Below are 24502 nucleotides of genomic sequence, written 5' to 3' on the forward strand. Positions count from 1 at the left end.
ACTGATAGGCAATATAGACAGTGTATGCAACTCGCTAGAGAGCCAGGAAAATTATGCAGTTTTGTTGGCTATAGACCATAGGTATGGCACAGCTCCACAAGACCAAAAAAAAGTAGAGTTATTGATGATTATCTCTTAGATGCATGCATCAAGGGGAAGAAACACCTTGAGTGCAAAGATATCGAAGATCCAAATTAGATCAAAACATGAGAATGAAACAGGCACAAAGGAAAAGAAGCAGAGATGAAACCCCAGGGGAAGGGAAAAGACAGGGGTGGATTCAGGAAAATGAAATTACAATACCATCATAAAGAAGAAGAACAGGCAGGGCACAACTTGAGAGATAAAACTGAATTAAGGCTCTACAGAGATAGTAATTCTGTGATGAGCATTATTCTGACCCATGACAGGATCATGGAGACAAGAGACCAGAGCCTATAAGTTCCTATTCTTCTCAAGGATCTGATGAAAGACATAGCTATCAGCAGGAGAGAGTGGCCCAAAGAAGATCGGGTCCACAACCAAGATAGTGCTTCCAAAAGAAGAAAGTAGCACCTACTACAAGGAATTTTATATACAATAATGTCTGTAAGAATTCGATTGATGTTTTTCAGTCTTGCTCTTTTTGAGTGCTTTATTTAATTACCTAATATTCTTCACAACAGCCTCCCCTTTCAGGGGTATAATCTAAATATTGTTCCCTGACCAGAGCGCTTATCTCATGATTTAATCGGAGGAGTGGATGGGGAACCTCTTTCAAACTTTTCTTTGGATTCATTTGTTTCACAGTTTGAACTAATTGCTGCATAAGAGTATTAAAACTTTCAATTTATTTTCCTGACCAGCCAGACGACTTGTCTAAAGAAGCCTCAGGGACACCTCTAAAGCCTGTAATTGGCCTGTAATCCCAACGACTTCTCCCTGTTTTTTAACTAATCCTAGCTGACTGGCCATCGAACCCCCAAGGACTAATATGAGACATATTAAAATTTACAACAAAAGTTAGATGCTTATGATCACTAAGAAAAAAAATCGGAAACCTTCAAATCACCCACTAAAAAGAAGGAAGCACATCCTACCACCACATAGTCCTAAATAGTTGCTCGCCTTTGGAGATTAATGTGTACGAGCCGCGGAAGAGTCGGAATGAAACCTGCCATTCGCTATGACTCCATTGACCTTTTTCAACTCAGCCGCTAACATTTTTCCTCTCATATTAGTACTTATTTAAGGAGGAAAAAGAGATTGTGGTATGCGCGTAGTTTCCTCTTTTTTTTCTACCATTAACCAATCTAAAGAAAATATTTTACAATACAAATCACCTACTAAAATTATGTTTGAGAGAAAGTCCTTATCGTATGTTTTTTTAATATAAGAACAACCTCACTTAAAAGAATATCATAAGAGGCCTCTGGGGAATATAAGTTTTTATCAACATTAGCGGGGGCGTTCTCAGTTTTTCGCCATAGTTAAAGTTACTGCCACAAATAAATCATTTGAATCTATAACATTTGTATCTCAATTGGATCTTGTTAGACAGTAGGCATGTCACACCGTCCCCTTTGCATGTCCCGTCCATGAATGCGTTGCTTTACAGTCTATGGTAATAAAACTACCACAAATCAATTCACCCGCACACCAGGTCTCATGGAGACACACCACATCTGCTCTTAAGAACACAGATAATGCAACTTCTCCCTACTATTCTTTGTACCTGCTGCATTCCACGATATAATTTGTAGCTCAGTGCTAATAGGAGGGACTTTGTAGGTGGTTGCTTTGAGAAACACTAGATAATGCGCCAGGTAACCAATTCCATTTGAGGTTCTGATCTTTAGATTCCCCCTGTAAGAAAAAAGTGGGCGATTTTATAATTGACACTGGTCTACCATGTTTATCTAAAGGGATGTTTATCCCCTTTGCGTCATTTAGTGACCCCCTACTGATAAGTAGAAATTGAGATGGTAGAGATTTTTTATCCACAGCACAATATTCATCCTCTTCTAAAATTGAATGACATCAATCCCCCCTACTTTGTAAACGTTCAAACTTAATATCACATTTACAGTAATGTTAGAATAAAAAGTTATCCTTGATTTAAAGCCATTTTCGAAGGGTAAAATGGAAACTAGATTGATATCACTACCATGGATAAGCTTCAGATTCCCGATCTCCGAAAAACATTGAGCAACAAGGCCCTATTTAATATTAGTTCTCCATCAAACAAGGAAATAAAATCCAACCTATAAGTGTCCACATTACACCAAGAAGGTTCTAACCCTTCTAGCTCAGAGGTGCCTCTCTTCTTACCTGAATCAAGAAAAGAAGCAACCATTGGATTCAATACAGAAGGAATATGAAAGAGGGGCGCCCTTTGATTTACCATTGGCACCTCTGAAGGCCCCTTTGTTAGAGCATTAGCCTAACCGGTTTCAAGAGCGGTTGGATTCGATGTAGGTGATATGGAGAGGGGAGACACCGCATACACCACCATTGACTATACTGTAGGTTTCCCATCCAGTAATTTAACATAACCACTTTCAGGGTCAATACCTTGAAGACATACTTGCGGGGGTTGAATTTACTAATTCACACTAGATGTAGACTTTATGTCAGATATACTTTATATAAAACGTAGTCTGAATTTGTCTCTTTTTTGCAAATCTATATGTATGTTTTTTCTTCTTTCCTCTTTGCTTTTCCTTTCTCTCTTTCGCCTGGTCGTCGGGCGCCTATATCACCAAAAACATTTCCATGACTAGACTGGATTAAAAAAAATAGGAAACTCTTCCTGTTCAACCTTTGTAGATGCACCCTCCAGATTTTTCCTATTCGGAGTAATGTCAGAAATAGATTGTATAGATACATATGTAAGTTCTGGAAGACTCTCTAAAATATATGTTCAGGTAGGAACACCGAATGGGCATTTGAATAAATCAGACTTGATTTCCAAAACTTGGATTCAATTTAAGTGGGATATTGACAAGTCAATCTTCATGGTCTCCTGGACTGAGCAAGCAGATTCCTCTTATATTGCAGCAGCAGAGTGAATAGTGTTATTATTGATATTCTTACTGAGGAGGAAGTTATAATGAGATCCTTCTATTTGGTACTGCCACAGGCGGACCTGTATGTCACAAAGTTGGCATTACAAAAGGTCCTGGCACAATATAGGAATCAAGCGGATTGAGTAGGAGAACAATTCCTCACATCTGCTCCTGTAAGAAGGATCCCCAGATTCAGAGCCAGTGTCCAAAGAAGTCAAAGACAAAGCAAGATCTGGAACTCTTATATGATGAATAGCAATATCAACAAATAACTACCTTGTACCCATCTACCACAAACACTTCTATTTTTCCGGTTTTAAAACCATACAAGTCCTGAACAATGATACTAAACTATAGTAATTTGAAACAGCATTGTAAAACATAAGCTGTAGAGAAAGCAGATAGTACAGGCTTAAGACATAACTCATATGCTAAAAAAAAAACTACTAGTGATATAGCAAATGGGTTTCAAATGCATACCTCCTGATTCTAACTAATCTTACCTTGTTCACATTTGAGGGGGATACATTATGGATTTAGGAGACCACCTCAAGGGTATAAATAGCCCATGGGTGGAGTTTGACCCGCATTACTGAACTGTTGCAGGAGGATTTGAATCTGGTTTCTTATGTAGACATATACATTACTGATGAGGACCTAGAGGAAAACTGCCAGAAGGTAAACATGATACTGACGATACTTGCAGAGGCCAGTTGCACATTAAACTTCAGAAATTCCAAGATGTGATATCTGAATGTGATTTTCCTGGGATATGAGGTATCCGGTGAAGATAATGGATTTGACATATCTCCCACGTTATGGGTTTAATTTTTAGGAGGAATTTAAATTGGGGAGCGCATTGGGATGCCACTAAGCAGAAGGCCCTATTGCAGGTCAGTTGTCAAGATTCAATAGTAGGTTTCGGGGGCTATCACATATCTCATTACTGAAGGCTTATGAAGGGAAGATACCCCCGTTAGGCCTGAATGAGGGAGAGGTTTTTTCCCATGACCCAACTTATGAATGGGAGAGACTGGAAGGGGCAGTGCTCAAAAGACGTATCACTCCCACAAGGCACAATGGATCAGGCCATAGGGAGAGAGATGCATTTGGTCTCTTGGGAGTATGGCGGCCTCTACCTGGGCACTAAGATATTTTAACACATAGTCGGAGGATGATGAGGTGGTCAAAGTCTCCAAATTATGTTGGGAAGAGATCCAAAGCAGTGAGAGGATGTGGGCAAAGGCCTTAAGAACTAGAATAATTGCACTAAAGAACCTTCATGTAAATAGTGGTGCAGTCACATCTTGGCTTACATTTCCAGGCAAACGAGCATGGAGGGAATCGGCTTCTACGGCGTTAGAATCCATTGACTTGCTGTTTCTAAAGAAGGGATTATCTATTAGCTTCTCGATTGCTACATTGGGCCAGGATACTGTTTTTCCCTATATTTCACGGCTTCCAGACCCAGGATTGAGGAATGAAATATTAAGGCCCAGGGTAGGATGTAACCAGATTTACTTTTCCCGCCCACACAGGATCAGGGTACAGAGTAATTGTAGGCTTTGTCCCTGCCCTCTGAAAGTTAAAAGTTCCCTTATGCATATTCTTATGGACTGTGCCTTTTATCTTGCAAATAGAATAACGTTTTTATGACCTATGTTTTTTAAATATAATGCTCTCCATAGGGATAAAGCTGTGGAGTTATTGTCTGAAATGCGTCATCTTGATGTGACAGTTGGAATTGCCCGGTTTCTACGACCTGTAAAATTAAATCTTAATCATGAAATGTAGTGCAGGGGGCTAGGGTAGCTAGGAGGGGGTCCTTTTAAATGTTTTTAACTGTTTTAAAGTTTTAATTGCCTAGTGTATTTTTTCCTTTAGAACGTTTCATGGAAAAATGTCTAAATAAACTTGTTTCTGAACCTGAACATTATGTAGAGGGAATTATACAATTGTACTAGTTAATTATTCCTAATTACATGTGGAAATACTGGAAAGAAGAGCACTCTTAAAAGCTCAAGGATTTACATAAACACATTATTTCGACAACTCACTAACAAACACGGAACAGCACATTTAATCTAGTAATAAGAACTGTACCAAGTCAGGCATGATTTATATACCTACATATTATGCAGGCCAGACTACACAAACTTCATACAAATCACATTAATACCCTAGAGCAGAGAATCTTTTTGCTCTGATAGAAAGTCATCACAGCAGTGCAGACGGTCATGGTTAAGGAATGGCTCACCACACAAGATGACCTTAATTATGACAACACCCATACTGTCAAACAGGCAGCAACTAAAGGGCTAGAAGGTTCTTTGTGAATTGCCTGGCTTTAGACTATATAATCTGGAGATGGAAGTGATGTGCTGAAAGTCTTGGTTTGTTTTAGTATCAACTTCAGCGCTGTAGGCTGGCTGGTGCCCTCTCTGTATAGAGGTTCTGCACTTCGAGATTCCTCTGGGGCAAAATGTGTTTTTTATAATCCAACAGCTGTGATGATAGTGAGAAATGAAGAATGCCAAACCCCTTTCAAAAAAGGTTCCTCACTCAAAGCATGGCTCTCTTGGGGGCATTCCCTGCCATGGAGCCAAGGCTGCCTTCGAGTTTTCATCTTCAGAACTAGAGTCCTGACAGGACACCTACATGGGGCACATTTCCTGCAGTGCTTACGAGCTACCAGATTGCCCACAGCTTTAGTCATTAGAGTCGACTTCTTCAACGTCATCAGTGACAGGTGTTGACAGGGTAGAGTCCTGCGGCTGGATAAATGATTAATGCATCGATCTTCTGCCCCATTGGTGCAGAATGGTCTTTTAGGATTGGAAAGTGAAAACATGCAGAATATGTGCCTTCATCCCTCAGTAGATAGAGGTTAAAGACCAAACACTGGCCCGATCACAAGAATTTATGAAGCTCAAAATCTAAATGGTGTATTTCCCTACTCTCAAAACAAGTCATTCTTTTAAGGCATGCCCCAAGCTTGTCACACAGTCCAGTTCCAAAGCGGTCAATGCCAACAGAATGGCCTCAATGTCTTCAAGCTATCAGTGTTTCAGTAGCCCAGCATCGGAAACATTGCTGCAATCTTGTATTTACAAATTTAGATGAAAACACATTGGGCAGGATAGCAGATGGGCACAAACCAGGAGCTGGCCACTGAGCTGATCAAAGAAAGCAATCCGGTCTGAGGTTTGAGAAGAAATATCATAAGACAAATGTCCTGCAAGTCACTTACATAGTTATATTTGTACAACTTGCATGACAACTGTAGATAAAATATGTTTATAAGTTTTCTGAGCACAGGATGCTTTCAGCGGCAACAAACAGGAGGACTTTATTCAAGAGTAGTGAGATGGGCTCGGTATGCAATCAGAATAACTCTTTTCAAAAAGACAACAAAATCTAAGTTGTAGCCTGCTGTGTTACTGCAAAAACCAACTTGAATTTCTACTAAACACCTTTGTCAAAGTTAAAGTACAGCTAACTGCAATTTGCTCAACATCAGTTAGTAGCAGGAAATACAATGTTTACAGAATGCTCCTGAAACTGTTGCCTCTATGTTGAGGAGACACCTCAAAGGAGCGACGAAAGGACAACAGATGCTAGTGGCTGAAATGACACAACCTTCTCATCATTGGTGCTCACTTGTGAAAAATTAGGTCATCAATAGCAGGGGCATGGAAAGAACTGGTTCCAGAAGCCATGGCAGTAATGTGGAAAATATTTAAAGAACACAGTTAACCATAATTAACCTTTGACACAGGTGTACAGTAGAAAACGTTTTTTGCAGCAACACACCAACCTTGGACTTACATTTTCTCATCAATAATTGAGTGAAGAGAGCCCTAGTTTGCTACCTTTGAATCAGCTCTCTTTAGAGACTTGGAGACAGATTATAGTTAGCACTGCTCACAAAATACTATTCGCAATTTGCAACCAGTACATTTGTGACCAGTGTGGCCTACCAACCTATGTACTCATAGGTCAGTTGCAAAATGCCTATTCTAGCGGGTTGCAATTTTACCTATCTCACGAATATATATGAGGTAGGTCACAAGTTGCTGAGGTCAGCAGACCAACATGTCTGTGAATGCTTTTAAATAAAGCAATTTATATTCTGCAATGCAACGCGTTTTCTCTCAAGGAAAACTGATGCATTTAAAAAAAAGTGTAGGAAAGTGCTCCATTTTGACATGGTACCCCCACTTTTTTCCTGTTAACCGATGCAATTTTACCAGAAGTGCACTGGATTCCTGCTATCCATGTCCCCAGTGCCAGATCACTTTCCCTAAAAATGTACAATTGTTCCTTCAATTGGCAACATCTTTAGCACCCCTGTAAGTCCCTAGTAAATGGTAACATGGTACCTAGGGCATGGATGCTAAAGATTGTCCCTAAGGATAGAAGTGTGCATTGTGCCACCCTAAGGGACCCCTCACCACAGTCAAGCAAACTACCATTGCAAGCTGCATGATATGGTGCAGACAAAAGTGAAGACACCACATGGCACACCTCCTGTGTGCCATGCCTGCAGACACTGCATGCAATATATGTAAATCACCTCTACAGTAGGTCTTACAGCCGTAAGGCGGGGTGCATTATATTACATGAGAAAACATATCGACATGAGCAGATATGCCCCTGCGATGTCCAAGTCGATTCTTGAAGATTGCCAGTGAACAGGGAAGCCATCTTGACAATATATACTGAGCACTGATGATTACGAGATCTCCAGCTACATGATGGCTTCACTGAAATCAAAGACGTTTGGTATCAAACATCTCATATTAATAAACACACAAGGATTCCAGTGAATGATTTATTAATACATGCACCCAGAAGGTACCTTAGAGGTACCCCCCTGAAACCACTAGACCACTAGGGTGCTGGTTGACTGGTCCAGGCGATCCTGCCACCACAGACGCACATCTGACCACTAGGAGGTTAGAGCCCCGCTCTCAAGAGTTCAGGAACAAAGCCTGCTCTGGCAAGAGGTGTTTACACCTCCTCCAAACAGATTTGGGCGTAATCAGCATATGAAGGCCAGAGGCTTCAAAGCCATGCCGCCTTTGATATGCGACCCCGGCATCCCCCATTCCCCAGACCTGGGAGATGCCACCCTCTGTCCTGAGGCCAATTTGGCACTAGGACAGGCAGGAAAATTAGTATTCAAAGTAGGCGTTGAGAACACACAGGACAGTCACACCCCTATGGTGAGCTGCCTGATGTGTCCCACTCTAGGAACATTTTGCCATCTTGGTGATGGCCGAATTTAGAAAACTGGGACAGGGATATGCCCACTCCCCATAGGAAGGGGTCATATAGGGGGCATAGTGACCCCCAGGGTAGGTAGCCCATTGGCTACTACTCTCCACTCTTTTACCGCCCCTAAATTTAGTATTTAGGGGCTCCCTGAATCCAGAACTTCAGATTCAACTGACTACAAAGAAGAGGACACTGAAGAGGCGAACTCGCAAGAAATGAAGACTGCTGTAGCCTTTTGGCTCCAAACCCTGCCAGCCGCACAGAGACTCAAAAACTGCAAAGACCCGACTCGTCCTGCTGATCGCATGATCCACAAACCCCGGAGGATTGTCAGCACTTCGCCCATAGCCAGCATCTCCCTTGGAGTAGAGGAGCTATTCCCCTGCAGCCTGCAGGCACCGAATGTGAAGTCTGGTTTAAAGCTGTTGTCTACAGGGTCAACCGAGCAGTAGCAGCCCAGGAGAAGGCCAGCATACTCAAGGAAGTCAGATCAGTCTTCCTGCTAAGCCTGGTTCTCCAAGGGTCCTTCTGCACCAATATCTGGTGTACCAGACCCTTGCTGTGACAAACGCTTGTTGAAAGTCCAGTCCGCTGACTCCAGCCACATCATCAACAACCAGCTGCTGATGGACGTCGGCACCGCTGAGGCCAGCACAGAGTGTGGCCCTGCGGTCCTTTCTTTGTCCCCTTTGTTGGTCCCAACAGACACCAGTGAGCACCTTGACGCACGAGTGCTAGCCGAACACAAACTCTCTGGAACCAAACCAACCGGTCCGGGCCTGAAGAAACAGACTACTCCTCCGTACTCCCAGGACCCTCACGACCCGAGCCCCCGTTGGGAGCTCCCTAACTTGTCACCAAGGCTCCCCTTTCAGCCTATTTCTAGGTGGCCCCCCTTTCTTTCGACAACACAATTGAAGTGATCAGTAGAAACCACAAATAAATTGAAGACCCTGATATGCCCAGTGGAAAAGCCTGGCAAAGGAGGGGAGACATGACTAAACGTAAGAAAGCTTGACTTTCGCACATGTTAGTTTTGTGTGAGTCCTTACCACTGTTGATGTTTTTATGCTGTTATTAGAAACAAATAATGCAACCTCTATATACTGTAGGTATCTGATTTTCCTTTTTACATAACAAACCAAATGTGCTCAACGTACTAAACACAACTTTTCCCCATCAACAACTGGGTCTCTAAAGGGGCATAATGTTAACAAATACATGTGAATCTGCACTATGGTGTAACTACACTCACATGATTGTGGTATAGCACGCGGGGACGCCCAACTCTCATAGAGAGATTCATACTCACAAGCCTTTTGCCACCTTAATAAAGTTTCTTTGCCTTTGAATACTCCGACTCTGCGTGAGTATTTTTTTCCAACAAAACGGGCAATACGCGTAAGGATGCGTACGTGCCCCAATATCTTTCAAAAACACATGGCCATGGAACATCCATCCTCAGGATCTCGGGCAGGAAATACAACCGGTCCCAGAAGCGGGTGGTTGACCTTGGTGCAGTAAGTAGGGCCTTGCACCACCCTCTAGACTAATTTATGCCTGACTTTTTTCTACTTTACCTCTAGAGTGTGACTATAGGCAAAGCAGCCCAGACAGGATCCATGGGGTAGGACTAAACTACTTCTTATGTTAGCCTTGTATTTAAGAACTTTTTGCTCGTCTCCACCATGTTTGTTTGATGAGGAGCACCACGGCGCAGTGATGCTCCTCTATTTTATTGATCACAATCAGCTCCATGTTTTTAAACAAGGTAAGTCTGTGACTAACGGCTCCTTGCAATATTGAAAATAAAATCACCACACTTTATTTTTCACATGTGTGAGTGGTAGTAAGGAGGATCTCGGCATACAATGAGCCCCCCTTCCTGCATTAAAATACCACGTAATAAATTAATGATCATGTGTGTGCAAGGCATGTGCATTACACTTGACTGAAGAGAGGCACCAAAGCCATGTGAGACCACTACACAAATTAAACGACACGCATGGAAGCATCGGAATCTTACACCGGATGTGCTGAGTACTATTATTACTGCTTGGTTAGTCTAGATGTTCTGATGTGTTCTTTTTTTCTTTCCGAAAAATACTCTTTTCCTTTCAGAAAATGCTGAGAGCTGCACCGTAAGTGTGCGGTTACATTGACACAGTGTTGGGTGCACCTTAGGGAGTGTACACCTGTGTGCCACCACTGGTCCTGAAGAAAGCCTTGCAATTTTGCACTCAGCGGCTGAAACATGTAGACCTGACCTTGTCACGAATACACCCACAGATGTCGACGGACAATTTAACGAGATAGGACATCCTTTTTCGTTTTAATCTTGCCTTATCTTTCCACCATTAAATTTATAGGGATTGATAAATGCAATCTTAAATCACTGCTTCACTGATCACTCACTCTGCACAACAAAACCCGCTCTACTGTAAATAGGCGTCGAAGCACACCCGGGAGGCATTCGGCCACTCGGGTGGGGACCCTGTGATGAAGCAGGTTGGTGAGTGAGGATTCTTTTAAATAATAGGTTGTGCTTCCTTTTTTCGTTCAATGCAGTAATTCGTAATCTATTCGGAATTACTCCTTCTTTTGCTGTTTAAATTTACCCCCTTCCTTTCTACAACATAGCATGCAAGGCTACTAACCCGTCCACCACCTCTGCACCCCAACTCACCAGGGCCGTTACACCCGATCTGCTGGTGGAACTTTGGATCTTGCACCTCTACCACCTGAGGACCCAAAGGGCTCCCATGGAAAACACCTGGCAAGTATATCTATGCAGTAAATCTTCTTTCTCCCAACGAAAAGCAATACGCGTAAAAACACCCTGTTAGTTAACTGTGCTAGAGTTGTAAAAAGTCTATTAGGAAAAAGTACTAACCTGATAACGAAGTTCTTGGGTTCCAAATACATATAAAGACACTTGTCATTTTTCTAAATTTGTGTAGATCCCCTTTTTGAGTGTATCATTTATTGACTTTGTGTGTGCTACAAATGTCGAACAATCCTGTCTGATAAGCCTAAGGCTTCTCAACCACACTAACCTTCATAGAGCACCTTGGAATTGATGGAGCAACCCCCTATCCTCTCATAAGAAATACCTGGACTCTTTACACTTCATACCTCTTTTTGGTATACTATATAAAGACGCCGGAACGAGACAAAGCTCAGTAGATGGTTAGACACAGTTTATTAACAGCGACGGAGTGTGCCGGTGGGGAAATTACGTTGTAGGAAACACCCACTTACACAGTGAGAAACTGGTATGATTGCCCTTGGCTACCACCTGTATAGAAGCTAGACTCCAGTGAGGTGATTTTCGACCTCGAGCCCTGACGAAATTGACGCAACAGAAGACAGGAAATGAAGCATGTTGGCCCATCTTAAAGTGGTCTGCAGCATGCAATTTGGTTTTAAACTTTGAGTAGGCTCAAAATCTTGAATAAAATCGGAACCGTGTACATGTGAGTCAACTCAATTTTATCTGGAGAAATACTTTATTCTTATGCACATTACGGGGTCTCTTTTGACATACACATATTATTGTCTGCACCTCTCTTTCAGACTGGACACTTTCCCTTTTTCTTTTTCCACTGGTGAGAAAATTACCGATGATGAGAAACGTGGGCAAACTGGTGAGAACCTACCAGCAGCTCCTCTGGTGAAGCGCAAGCGAGGGACTTTCTCACCTTCACCCAATTTTTTGTTTGGTCATATACACCTTTTCAGTAGGGGGTATGTTTATATAGAGTTGACTGATAAACATATGTTTATAAATATATAAATATAATTCTTTGGGCATTTGGGGACTGGATAAGACTGGTAATTGTTTGTAACCAGAAGTTGGGTTGAGGTAGTAGCCCACCACCACCAGTCCGCAAAGGAAATTGGACTTTACCCTTTTCAATCAGGTTTTTTTGTTTATTGATACTATATAAAGACCAAGCATCCAACAAATGTTTACTAAACATTTTTAAGAGTAGGCGCTGGACAACTGTCTACACTTAAAAAATATTTTCTTCAACCTTCATAAAGATCCCATCCCCTTTGTGAATGCCTTACCTCTACCTTTAAATAGTCTGTTAAGTATTAATATTTTGAACCGTATTTCAGTCGCACAACATTAACACCTTGGCTGCTAGGTGTTTTCCCCCTCCTGTGCTGGAAATTGCCATTTTAGTGGCACCATGACGAGCTCAGCTCGTCATCAGCACACGACACCCGTGGGTGATGACGAGCTGAGCTCGTCAGCATCGAAGGGGTTAATACATACCAATCTGGTTTGTTATTTGGAAGGGACACCCTAAACATGTCTATTTCAAATACTAAATTAATAAGTGGTTACAAATCCAGATTGCGATTCGGTAACATGTTACAAAGCACAAATTGGAACTTTGGTAATTTCATACTGAATAAAAAGCTTTATTGCTGTCAAAAGGGGTCCAATTCTGTGATTTGTGATGCTTTCAAATTTGAAAAGGCTTTGCTTCATACATAAGGCACTAGGGCCCACATGCATCAAGCATTTTTGGAGTCGCAAACGGTGCGATTCCTTAAAATCGGCCGTTTGCGATTCCAAAAATGCTTTTTGGAATGCATCAAGCATTTTTAGAAATCGCAACATTTTTGCAATTTCTAAAAATGCGATTGCTTTTAAGAAATCGCAAATTTGCGATTTCTTAAAAGCAATGCATGAATACTTTTTAAATTGCGAATTCGCAATTAGAGGGATAAATGTACTGAGTAGTTGAACTACTCGGTAAATTTGCAAAAAGTTAAACTAACGCTGAAAAAGCATTTTTTTAACATTCATGTTACGGACACACATGTCCTTAGGACATGTGTGTGTGCAACATGATGCGAAAACAGCATTTCATGGGTGCAGGGGGGGTTCATTTGAACCCCCCTCACCACCCTTGAAATGCAATCAGGATTTGCGATTTTCAAATTGCAAATTCGCAATTCCCATTCATTCCTGTGGGCCTTTTGGCCCATAGGAATGAATGGGAATTGCGAATTCGCTATTTGAAAATCGCATTTTTTATGCGATTCGGTAAAAATAGCGATTTCTACCGAATTGCATAAAAATTAAAAAAATAATCATGCATAGCCTTTTGCGATTTCTAAATTGCGAATCGCTATTTATCGCAATTTAGAAATCGCAAAAGACGACATAGACGCATGTGGGCCTAGGTTTTTTCCCTAAAAGATGCTTCAAATTCTCCTTTTGGTCAGCCTGGTCAGGGGTGAGAACCACATGGTTGACATATTTTTCGTTTTCAATCCTTAGTTCAGAGGTTCTAGAGTGCAATGATTTCACCTGAGTGACTGACGAAAGTACGATAGAGTGAAAACAGACAAATGATTGGACAGGTTCTACTCTGCTACCAAAATGGCATGTTCCACAGAGGAGACTGAAAATGAGACATCCTACAAAGAATCATTCCTCTTTATATGCTAAATCTGCCCGTCATTATTTCCAAACCCACCTTCTGGCAATTCAAAACATAAGTAATCTGTTGCACATGGTCCCTTAAATCCCCCGAAATGTATTTGGATACCATAACAATGAATTGAGATGTTGCCTGTTAAATTCTTAATAATTTCTAGCTCTATCTTATTTTAGCAAGTATCACATGCATGGAACCTGGCTTTATTGAATCAATATAAAATGTTCACAGGGTTTTCAGCATGTTGCTGATGGAAGCCTCCAAAAGTGGGTATAATCAAGGTAATGCAATCATATGTTCCCTGCTAATGACAACAAGGGTATTATGGAGCTCTTTGTCCTGAAATGGAGAGGCAAGGGTTTAGTTTCCTTTGAGCTACTTTGCCGCAACCACTATACTACCATCAGAAGGCCATGACACTGGAGAAGGTCCGCTACTATTCCCTGGCATCCAAGTTAATGTGTATGTTAGTCCACCAAATGCTATTGCCCAGTGGCCAAATTGCCACTTACAACATCCAAAGTTTTTTTCTTCTAAAAATACTTTTAGGTTTTACTTTGTTGTATACCCTGGTCAACAGGCAGACAATTTCTACGTTTGTCATTGCCTTTGGCCAATATTATTTTGGGCTGAGACATGGCATGAAATAGGACTAGACTTAATGACAGAAAGAAAAAAAATGGAAAGATTGGAAATATAAAGACATAAACTGTTTTTATGTATAGAAGTAGAACAAAGAAAACAGGTGACCCAAACTAAACATTATGAAAATAGGAATATGTATAAAATGTACAAACTCCATGTCTGAGGGGAAAGCATGTCTCTGAAATTCTGGAAGGCACATGTGAAAGGGCCAACTGTTCTTTCCACACTGTGGCAGAGGGAAAAAGTAAACTAGAATGATGCCAAAGGGTCTAGAAATTTTCGAGACTGATGCCGTAGAAAGGATAGATTTTGGTCAAAATCTTAAGTATAGTGCACACATAAATGGTTTTAAATCTGTAAAAAGTGTTCAAAGATTCACCAATTCATGCTAGAGAATATGCTATAGCAAGACAAACAACTTAGTACAAATTCATCAGAAAGGTATATTATCCACCAGTATGAGACTCATCAAAAATATTGAACAAAAGGTATTTCAACATGGTTAGATCGTTTATCAGAAGCAATATATTGGTCTACAAATATAACAATCAATGTACCAACTGAAAGGTGCTAAAGTGTTCCGCTGAATTCATGAACAAGTGCTAAAACCAGTGAAGCAACACGAAAAGGCAATGATAAACATTATAAACTTGTATGTAATGACACAATCTAAACTGATTTTGCAGACATAAGGACATGGGTAATCTAGTTGAATATTGGTCAGGGGACTGATCACAAGGGACAATCTATGTTGATTTTGTTAATATTTTTAACAATTTTGTATTGAATTCAAGGGTCTTAATCAGGACAAAGGATGCCTGAAAACAACTGTGGTGGCATCATAGGAACCATTTTTTCACTTTCAATAGTTGAACACCGTTTCCATGGAATGAACAGGTAACCCCCTCTCTTACATCTAGGAAGATATTCTATTTGCATAAGAATCTATAAGAACCCAATATCTGCAGGCACATTCACATTACAACCATCAATACACTGCTCTGGTAGAATCAGTGCTGCAATAGATTACATACCTGGCTGAGATGCCACAAGTAACACACAATGTTGACAGTGATGAGCAAGTGCTGGCACAATTCCTCGCAAGAGATCAACATTGCTCTGTATTACATTGAGGTAGGTCTGTGCATTGGTCCAAGCATTAACAGTAAATACTACCACTTTTGACCCTGCTGCAGCAGCAATATCTGTAAACAAATAGGCAACATTTAAAATTCATGCATTGTCTTTTAGCCTGTAGCACAAGTGGCATTGTAGACTCCATTAAATATCTGCAAATTAATGACTGAAGCAAAATATATCATTTATGCAGTTTAATTCATGTATGCAGTGGCACATCAGGACAGAGAGGCTGATTATGAGTTTGGTGGTATGGGAGCGGGGTGGCACGCCACAGCCCCGCTCCTGTACTGCCAAAGTTGACTGTTGACCGCCCGCCAGAATAGGAGTTTTCGCCTGGTCTGGCAGGCGATCCTTTGGCGTTCCCACAGCGAAGCAAGTTCCTGCACTGCATGGACTGCTTAGTGCATGCCGTGCAGCAACTGGGCATGCAAGCATGCCCCCCTGCATTCATCTCCATGAACAGGGGCGACAGGGGGCCCTTTAGGGCCCCCTTTGTTTCCCCACCGCCAGCCAGGAAACTGCTTTGTTGTTTATGTACTGTGGGACTCCCACTTCGACGACGGGGAATGATTCAGGCATGTGAATCTATGAAAGAAAGCCCAATACTTGATAAACAAGGAGTCACTTCCCTGGTGGCATTGGAGCTTGGGAGCAGAGACGTATTCCATGCCTACATTGCCCAGGCGGCTTGCCACACTCCTTGTGTGGTAGTTGTGGCAAAACTTTAAATTCAATGAAATGACACCCTGCGTAACCCCTACGATACTCATGACAGAGCAGTTCCGTCATGAGCATCAGTAGGACTTTGCTCATGACGGAACCGCTCTGTCTTGGCACCCACCCATGGGTGAAGCGCTGGCGCTCCCCCCATGGGCAGCCCAACATGTTCCCACAAAGGGTGATGGCAGCGGAAGAGCTTCTGCTCCCACCACCGACCCCCCATGTGACGTCAGCGTGCACAGCGCGCGCCTACGTCATCAGGAAGCGCTGGGACGCCTGGAAGCCAATTGCTTCCAGGGGTCCCAAGGAGGAGGGTGAGTGCTGTGTGCTCCGGTGGAGGGTGGGGTGGGGGGATCTGCAGTGTATTGAGGCATCGGAGAAGAGGAAAGAGTATTTCCTCTCCCCTGATGTCTCATGCAGGGCATTCCTGCTGCACGATTGCTCACAGCGTCTCGATAGTGCAGCAGGAATGCCCCACTAGACACCAGGGATGTCGTTTTTGGTGAAAAGGAAGCGACCCCTTGGGCAAGGGTCACTTCCTTTGGGGGCAAATTAATTTTAAGACCTTTCTGCCCCCTCCCCTGGGACAGATAGGCTGCTTTTCTAGCCGCTTCTAGCCCTAGGGGGCACAGGAAAGCCCACTAGAGCCAAGGATCATTTGAAAATTAAAATGGAAGCAACCCCTTGGGCAAGGGTTGCTTACAGGGGGCCATTTTTTTTTTAGTAAGGGAATTCTGCCCCCCTTTGGGGGCAGATCGGCCAGCTTTTTGACCTTTCTGCCAGACACCCCCACTAGACACCAGGGAATTATTTTAAATTGAAATGGAAGCGACCCGTTGGGCAAGTGTTACTTCCAGGGGGCCAATATTTTTGTTATGGGAATTCTGCCCTCCCCCCACCCCCCGCCCGGGGGCAGATCGCCCATTTTTGGGGAGGCAGAAACCCTCACTAGACACCAGGGTGTTATGTAAAATTTAAATGGAAGTGACCCCTTGTGCAAGGGTCGCTTCCAGGGGGCAAATTGTTTTATGTGCATTCAGCCATCCCCCCCCCGGGGGCAGATCAGCGTTTTTATTGGGACTGCAGAAAACCCTACTAGACACCAGGGACTAATTTTAAAATTGAAATGGAAGTGACCCCTTGTGCAAGGATCGCTTCCAGGGGGCATATTGTTTTTGTATGCGTATTCTGACCCGCCTGGGTTTTTTTTGCCTTTCTGACCGGGGGTGGGGGTTGGGGGGGGGGGGTAGAAAACCCCACTAGACAACAGGGACTTCTTTATATTAAAATGGAAGCGACCCTTTGGGCAAGGGTCGCTTCCAGGGGCAGATTTTTTTTATATATATGTATTCTGCCCCCCCAAACCCACTCGGGGCAGATCAGACCATTTCTTTGCCCTTTCAGTCCAACTAGGCACCAGGGATTCTTTTTGTGTGTAATGAAAGAGACATGGTTGCTTCCAAGAGGGTAACATTTGGTTAATGTTTTTTTCTGCTGCTCCTGGAGAAAGATCTACCCCTTTTCTTGGCCATTCTGCCCGAGGGGGGAGGCAGAAAACCCTACTAGGCACCAGGGATTTATTACTTTTGCAAGGGGGGCACATTTCAGTCTGCTGTTTTCTGCCCCACCTGGGGACAGATTGGCCTGGCAGACCACCTCAATGATCCCTTGGGCAAGATCAGCCCCCATTTTTCTAAGCCCTATTTGAAGGCCCTTCTGGCCGATTGACCATTTGGGTAGTGACATAGCGTGTTATGTTAATTGTTTTATTTCTTGTGAATTGCAATTGCAATGCTTTATTTCTCCCTTTTTGTTCTAGTTTAAGTTTTTGCTCTTTAGACTGTTCCAGGTTGCGGTTTTGTTACTGGTGGTTCTGCTGCTTGTGTAGTTGCATGTGTTTGGTAGGAGACTTTTTTTTGTACAATGTAAATGAGTTTCATTTCTCTGCATGAATGTGTTTTTTGCAAATGATGGAATAATAGCAGTATGTTTGGCTTCTGTTTTTTGAGTGTCAAAATCTTTTTGCATTTGTGCTCAATGTGTATTTTGTTGTCTTGTGAGTAATTGGTTTTGTTTTTTTCTTTCTAGTGGGATATTGCTGTGTCTCTGCAGAGTAGGTGCTGGTGAGTGTAGCTGTCTCTTGCAAGTGAATCGTATAGTTTTTGAGTATATAGATCTTTGTGATAAAGGCACAGATTTTTTCACTTACTTATTTTGCACAGTGTTGGTTGTTGTTGACTTGTTTGTGAAGCCTCTTTTCTTAGTAAGGCTAATGGCTAGCCGCAGGATTACTGCTCAGCAGGTTGTTGGCATGCTTTTTGAGTCTTCTTCTGACCATGGTTCAGAGACTGACTCTGCATCTGATGCAGAGGAGGAAAAGGAAGAATCAGGCAGTGAGTTTCCCTCCACATGGAATCATCAGATGTTGAAGCTACTCTCAGTGCGATGAAGCTACTCTTAGTGCGGATGAAGTGCCTGTGTTAGAGCAGGACATTGATGTGCCAATAGTACGGTAAGAGGTAAGAGGCATCTGTGCTGCAAGGCTTCCAGTTGATATAGTGCGGCAAGAGGCATCTGGGCTGCAGCCTGGGGCTGCAAGGCTTCCAGTTGAAAGTGCTGACCTCTGGGTTGCCCCAAGCATGGTGCTGCCAGCATTGCCAGACTTTACTGGTGTTCCAGGGTGTAGAGTGAATACTGAAAACCTTTTGCTGATAAATGTTTTTCAGTTGTTTATGGTCGATGTATTTTTGCAGAGATTGTTGATCAGACTAATTGTATGCTGAACAATTTTTGAGGGACAACAGTGCCAGCGTTAAGCCTCACTCTAAAGCGACCTGCTGGACTCAAATCTGGAAGAGATTAAGAAGTTCTTGAGTTTAACTATTTTGATGGGGTTGCTAAGGAAGCCATCAATGTCTTGATGGCAACAGCTATATTTGCAGCAGTCATGAGTCATGATAGGTATTTACTTCTGCTACGGATGCTGCATTTTGTCGATAATGGTTTAGCATTGGCACAAGATCACCCTGATTGTGACCGTCTTTTTAAGATTCGTCCTGTCATTGATTACTATGTTGATCGATTTTCTGAGAACTATGCTATAGGTAAAGAAATAGTAGTGGATGAGCCATTGGTGTTGGTCAAGGGCCGCTTGGTTTTTAGGCAATTCATTCCTAGTAAAATGGCACGCTATGGAATTAAGCTGTATATGCTGTGTGACAGTAGGACTGGATTTGTCTCTAATTTCAGGGAGTACACCGGTAAGGAATCCAGGATTAACCCCCCTGGTTGTCCGTCCACTTTTGGAGTAACTGAGAAAATTGTGTGGGAACTTGGTAGAGGACTTTTTCCCAAAGGCCACCATTTATGTGTAGATAACTTTTACACTGGTGTTCGGCTGTTCAGGGAATTGGCCAAAGTGGACACTGTTGCTTGTGACACAATCAGCCCTAACCATAAAGATTTCCCAAAATAACTTGTTTGTCAAAAGCTTGTGCGGAGACAGAGCGTTGCGTTGCAAGGAGCTTCTAGCTGTGAAGTTTTCAGACAGGAGAGATGTCTACATGCTGACTACCATTCATGATGAAAGCACTTCACCTGTAAATGTTTGGGGGCAGGTTGCTGAAGCGCGCAAACCTGTGTGCATTTTAGACTATAATAGGCACATGGGTGGAGATGATAAAGTAGATCAGAGGTTGGAACCTTACGCTGCTCTTCGTAAGGCTTACATTTGGTATAAGAAGTTGGCTATCCATCTTATCCACTTGGCAACCTTTAATGCTTTTGTTGTATTCAGGGATTCTTGTTCTGAGTCAAAGATGACTTTTGCTAAGTTTTAGGAGTCTGAACTAGGCAGCCTTGTTTTAGTGGAACAGGCAAGTGTTCCTAGAGTTGGAGTGGTGGAGGATGTAGCTAGATTGAAAGATTGCCACTTTGCTGATCACATTCCTCCCACACGCTCAAAAGACTTTCCCAGTAGGAGTTGTAGAGTCTGTTGGCGAATACTTATGCAGAAGGAGACTCGTATGCACTGCCCCGAGTGTCCTTCTAACCCTGGGCTGTGTGCCTGCTTGTTTTAGAATGTACCACACAAAAAATTATTTTTGGGAGGATCCATGAATGGTAAAGTGAACTGCCTGGCTTCTATTGTTTAATATTTTTTGAAAAGTTTTTGTGTAGTGTATTTAGTTTCAGATTTTGTGTTAGTAGATTTGTATCTATTTGCAATTTGTTTGTGTTTTCTTATTTGTATAAAAAAATCCTAAATGTGATGGCGGTGTGCGTGGAGTGGCGCTTGTGCGGCAGTGTGCGTGGGCTGGCGGTGTGCGTCGACTATCGCTAGGCTGGTGATGTGTTTGGATTGGCGCTTGGCTGGCGGTGTGCATGGACTGGCACTTGGCTGGCGGTGTGTTTGGACTGAAGCTTAGCTGGCAGTGTGTTTGGACTGGCGCTTGGCTGGTGGTGTGCTTGGACTGACGCTTGACTGGATGTGTGCGTGGACTGGTGCTAGGCTGGCGGTGTGCGTGGACTGGTGCTTGGCTGGCGGTATGTGTGGACGGGCGCTTGGCTGGTGGTGTGTGTGGACTGGCGCTTGGCAGGCGGTATGCATTTACTGGCACTCGGCTGGCGGTGTACGTGGACTGGCGCTCGGCTGGGGGTGTGTGAGTAGTGACTAGCTGTTGGTTACTACATACACTGTTAGCCAAACGCCACTCCACGCAATCGGGGGAGCTTGTGTGGTTGCTGTGTCAGGAATGTGGGTGTGTGAAAGTGAAGGGTCCTTAAATGGCGCTGTCTGCTGGTCTGAGTGTTGTAATGTGCTGGGCCCGCGGCTGGCGGTGTGAATGGTTTTGTATGTGTCACACGTATGAAAGGTGTACGAATGGCCTGGCCTATAAAGAGGTTGGTACCTTGTTGTGGCTTTACAGCTCACAAGGTGTGAGTCAATGGTACAGTTTCTCGTCCTTTCAATTATTAACAGCGCATTTAATTTTTGTGAAATCTCTGGTTAATACAACTGTATATACTGAACCATCACTCACCCTTGTGCCGAATCCAACCAGTATGTATCTGTGCTTGAGGAATAGGTAGTTGTGCAGAAAAATGTGTCTTTTCTGTTTTTGTCAAGCAGGGTGTACCTGGTCCCTTGTTGTGAATGTTGTAATGTGTTGGTTTTGTGCCTGGTGGTGTGAATGGTCTTGTGTGTATCATGTATGAAAGGTGTGTGAATGGCCTGTAAAGCGTTTGGTGCCTTGACGTGGCTTTACAGCTCACGAGCTGCGAGTCACTGGTTCAGTTTTTGTCCTTTCAATTATTGACAGTGCATTTCATATTTGTAAAATTTCTTGTTAATCACATTTTATATCCGGAACCATCACTCGCCCTCGTGCCAAATCCAACTAGTATGTGAGTGTGCTTGAGGAATAGATTGCTGTGCAGTAATCTTTGTCTTTTTTGTCTCTCTGCCAAGGTGTACATTTCATCTAAGAATAACCTATCAACTGTAGATTTTGTCGTAAACTAAACACATGGTGATGTCTCTCTTGTGGATCCCAACACGTTATCTTACCCACAATGTCCTGCAAAGCTCAAAATGTGACTGTGACATTTTCCTTGTATTATTGTGCTTAAATTTTCACGCTGCAGAAAGTAACAACACATTTTCAACCCCCCAGCATTTCTCCAAGTATTCCAATGGAAATGGTACCTCACTTGTATGGGTGGGCCAAGTACCTGCGGCAGGGAAGGGCCCAAAACCTATTGATGCAACATCAAAATTACCTATCACAAACCAATCTGGTTTTGCAAGGGGGGTCCCATGAGTTTTTAGCCCGGGGCTCAGAGGACATGTAGGGAAACCTACCAAACCCACACATTTCTGGAAACTAGACACCCTTGGGAGTCCAGCAAGGTATGGCTTGCGTGGCTCCCCCAACATTCTCCTACCCAGAAACCCCTGTAAACTGCAAATTTCGATTTTAAAAAATCACTTTTTTCTCAAATTTCTGTGTGGGAAAGTCATGGAATATGCGTGGATCCACAAATTTCCTCCCACCCAGCGTCTCCCGAAACAAATGGTACCTCACTTATGTAGGTAATCATAGTGGCTGCAACAGGAAATGGCCCTAATTGTACATGGAGAAAATTGCCTATACGAAAACTACCCAGTTTGGGGGGGTGGGGGCACCTGAGATTGTTGCCCGGGCTCTGCGGCGATCTAGGGAAAGTAAAAAATCCAAACGTTTCTGAAAACAAAATGCCCGGTGGAGTCCAATGAGGTATGGCTTGCGTGTATCCCCAACGTTTCCCTACCCAGAATGCCATGCAAACCTCAAATTTTGCTGAAAAAACACATTTTCCACATATTTCTGTGTGGAATTACAGCGCCAGCACAAATATCCTACCCCACAGCGCTCCCCTGAGTCTACCGAGTAAAATGAGACCACACTTGTGTGGGTGGGGCAAGGGCCTGAGACTGGGAAGAGCCCAAAACATAGAGAATAAGAATATGGCACTAAGAATTCTAAGCAATACATTTGTTTAAAATACGTTTTTAGCCAATTCTGCATTGGACAGCCACTCAAGTGAGGTATCTTTTTACTCGGGACACTAAGGAGAATGCTGTGGGGTAGGACATTTGTGCCGGCACAGTGATTCCACACAAAAATATGTGGAAAATGTGTTTTTTTTCAGCTAAATGAGGATTGCATGGCATTCTGGGTAGGAACATGTTGGGGGATCCACGCAAGCCATACCTCATTGGACTCCCCCGAGTGTCAAGTTTTCTTATAGGTAATTTTGAAGTCTCTACAGCACGATTTGGGCCATTTCCTGTTGCAGCCACTATGCCTACCCACACAAGTCAGGTACCATTTTTATCGGGAGACCTAGGGTAACGCTGGATGGGAGGAAACTTGTGGATCCACGCAGCTTCCAGAACTTTCCCACACAGAAATTTGAGGAAAATGTATTTTTTTAAACAATTTTTTAGGTTTGCAAGGGATTCTGGGTAACCGAACCTGGTGAGAGGCAGTCAAGTCACCCTTGGTGTCTAGTTTTAAAAAATGTATAGATTTGCTAGGTTTCCCTAGGTGCCGGCAGAGCCAGGGTTCAAAAACTACAGCTAGGATGCAATACAAATTTGTTTCCCTGCATTTTTTGTGACTCACCACAGAAATGCCACCCAATGGTGGCAAGAGACTGTGTTTTAAGTACTTGATGAGGTGGGCAGTGGCTGGGGAGCTAAAAGTGTTGAAAACTAAGGAGTGTTGCTGAACTAAATGAGGTTTTACATAATTGGCAAGCACAGAATATGATATGTATAAATAGAGTGTGAACTGATATATATATATGGGGTTGATGGTATTTAGGCATGATATCTGGCTGCTGCTAGCTTGATCACTGTTGTACCCTTGACTTATGAACCTGCACTGCACCAATTTGTAGTTTGCTACTTGCCTTCTGTGTTAGGACAAATAGATCATATTTTTTTTAAAGCTGATGGCTCTTAAGCAGCAAAGTGACCACAATTGGCCACTACACAGGAACCTTAAATGGAACATTGCATTTATGCCACGTCTGCATTTGAGCCCCAAAAAGGCCTTTGCACAAGGTGCAAGGAGGTTATGGCACATGAACTTCAAAAGGCCACAGCACCCTAGGCTTATATAAAGACTGTGTCACATTAGTTTTTAAGGGCCATCTTTCACAAAAAGGAGCATGGCACATGCATGTGCCTTAATGTGGCATACCGCATGAGATTTAATGGGAACATGGTTCAGAAGTCTTTAAGAGGTTAAGAATCGTCCACAAAAAAATTGGCTGCTTTATCAATTTTACAAAGGTTTTAAAAGCATCATAGGACATCTGCCTTGAAGTGGCAATTGCAGGGGCAAGATGCCCGCTGACTAAGCTCACCGTAAGCAGCGCTGACCTCTCTCTCCTGCTCTGAGACCCGCGAACGCTGGATTCACGCTTGATTGATCCTCTCTCCCGCCGCAGGCCGGTGTGAGCGCCGGACTCTGCTCAAACCGGGTCGGGGGCTGGATGCATGTTGGACCCACTACATACTCGCTACATGCCGGGTTTTTGCCCGGTCTCTGCTCGGACATTGCTAGATATCTTTGACCTCTGCCCCTGCCGGTGCTGGCTTCTCCCGGGGGCGTTCGGGTTGCAGGCGTGTACTATTAACAGGAGCGGCGCACCTCC

The 24502-nt window shown here is 43.1% G+C and overlaps 1 protein-coding gene across 1 annotated transcript in view; it reads right to left on the minus strand.

The window, feature by feature from the left end:
• The window catches only part of LOC147665182 (ubiquitin-conjugating enzyme E2 variant 3-like), a gene marked incomplete at its 5' end in the record, with an annotated part of 153176 nt that extends 137537 nt beyond the window's left edge, over positions 1-15639 (minus strand). The window contains one exon of the mRNA XM_086949695.1: positions 15469-15639. Coding sequence (XP_086805821.1) covers positions 15469-15639 — 171 coding nt within the window. The remainder of the gene's footprint in view (positions 1-15468) is intronic.
• Between the last annotated feature and the right edge of the window lie 8863 nt (positions 15640-24502).

This window comes from Lissotriton vulgaris, unplaced genomic scaffold (genome assembly GCF_964263255.1).
Source record: "Lissotriton vulgaris unplaced genomic scaffold, aLisVul1.2 SCAFFOLD_1145, whole genome shotgun sequence".
In the NCBI taxonomy this organism is placed as follows: Eukaryota; Metazoa; Chordata; class Amphibia; order Caudata; family Salamandridae; genus Lissotriton; species Lissotriton vulgaris.